The following is a 1,862-nucleotide window of genomic DNA, read 5'->3' on the forward strand; positions in this document are numbered from 1 at the left end:
GGGCTTTGCCGCATCTGTTGCTTGAAGCCGTCGGGGGTGGGGGGGGTCTCGGGCAACGGCTGGGCGCCCTGTACGGTTATTTGTCTTCCATTTCTGCCCTTGCGAGGCTTGTCAGGGGAAGGGGCTGGTCAGCGTGTCGCTTGCCTGGGCCAAGCGCATCATGTCCGGGCTGGTGGCCTCCCTTCGGGTCTGTCTGGTTTCGGTTTTAATTCCGTGGTTTTAAAACAAGTTGTCAGCGCCCGGGTCGGCCTGGTCACGGTCTGTAGACTGGCCCGGGCGCGGGGGGGAACTAGCCGGAGCTTCATAGCTGCGAGGATTGGGTCCGCTCCTCTTCCAGAGGGATCTGGCTCTTTCTGAGAAGCGTCTGCCTGACCCTGCTGTCTGGGTAGAAACGTGACAGCGACCTCCCCTCCCTGTTGGATGGGGACAGTAGTAGTTGTCTGCATCTTCCTTTCATATCTTTTTGCCGACAAGTAAGACTGTGTTTATCAAATCGCAACTATTTACGTGACTTTTAAACACGTACAGTCTCTGTCAGCAATGGGCCAGTCCTCGTTGGAAAAACAAACCTTGGGTTGTTGTGGTTAAGCTACCACGTGGGATGACAAAGTGTAGGTTTGAAGTTTTCTGTATTGCCTGGTGTAGATTCGTTTTGTGTGTTCAGTTTCTTCCTGTACTCGTTTCTACCAGTGGCAAGCAGGTGTGGCCAGCTGAAGCAATACTTTTGAAATTTAATTCTAGGTTTTTGGTCACTTCTACTAGCTCTAACTAGTCCTTTCTGTGTGGGTGATTTACCAAATAAGATCGCCTGCGTTGCGCTAGGCCTCTGTTCAGCAGTCAGCTCCACAGGACTTAAATTCTGTCCCTCGACAGGTCATGATGGGGGTCAGGCCATAGCTTAAAATATGTCACCTTGCTGTTGCCAAGGCTGCCTTAAGTCTACAGTTAATACATGTTTTAAACATTAATGTATTTTTGGGTATACCATCACTGAATGGGTGCAGCATCAACTCTGTTTAAACAGTTTCTGACCTGAGGAACTGACCTGAGTGGGATTAAGGGCCTGTTTTAAATGATCTGTTTCTTAACTAGCTTACTGATTTCCACACTGCCCACCCCAATTGCATGGGCAAAGAAAGTGGGGGAGACTTTCTTTGCTATAATTCTTCAAGTTAAAAACAGAGGTGGTAAACAGCTTAAAACTGTAGTTCTGAAATAAATAGCTTAGCCCGACTGACACTTCAGTCTCACCACTAGGCTAATCTTATTGACTTTCTTTTTCCTTGTCAGTATCACTTTCCTAAGAACAGCAGCTAAGAGGAAAGACCTCATTTCTTCCACTTCACTGCTATTCAGAAATAGATATGAGTCACTGGTGTGTTGAAACTTAGTAATGTGGGTGCGTATGTATAACTGTACGATTAACCTGATTTCTCAGCAACTCAAATTGATAATCCTGTGTTGGCAGGAAAATAGGGGGAATAATTTTAATGGGTCTCTTCCTGGCTCTAATTTGTATGATTTGACAAGATGCAAAAGCTAGTATTTACAGTAATAAATATGTATTTCCCTTTTTTTAAAGCAGCGTAACTGTTTATGCTGCTGTAACTTACATAAAGATCTTTCAATTAAGACCTTCAAAACAAATCTTTAATATCAAAAGTTAACCAGGTTTGATTAAACACTTTGTTCAAGGCACTATGGTAATGCCTAGAACTTTTTAAGAACTTGAAATTGCTGCAAGAATCAATGAGTAAAACCTCACAATACCCTTGTCATCTATGGCAGTATTAAGGCCACTGATGGTAAGCCTTTTTATTCTGCTAGATTGGGGTAGGCAACATTTTTGGGCCGGAATGCCG

The 1,862-nt window shown here is 44.6% G+C and overlaps 1 protein-coding gene across 1 annotated transcript in view; it reads left to right on the forward strand.

The window, feature by feature from the left end:
- Positions 1 to 1,862, forward strand: part of WDR45B (WD repeat domain 45B) — a 27,362-nt gene that overhangs the window by 1,286 nt on the left and 24,214 nt on the right. Inside the window, exon 2 of the mRNA XM_025210165.1 lies at positions 28 to 187. Within this exon, the coding sequence (XP_025065950.1) occupies positions 28 to 187 (160 nt within the window). The remainder of the gene's footprint in view (positions 1 to 27; positions 188 to 1,862) is intronic.

Source organism: Alligator sinensis, unplaced genomic scaffold (genome assembly GCF_000455745.1).
Source record: "Alligator sinensis unplaced genomic scaffold, ASM45574v1 scaffold694_1, whole genome shotgun sequence".
NCBI lineage: Eukaryota > Metazoa > Chordata > Crocodylia > Alligatoridae > Alligator > Alligator sinensis.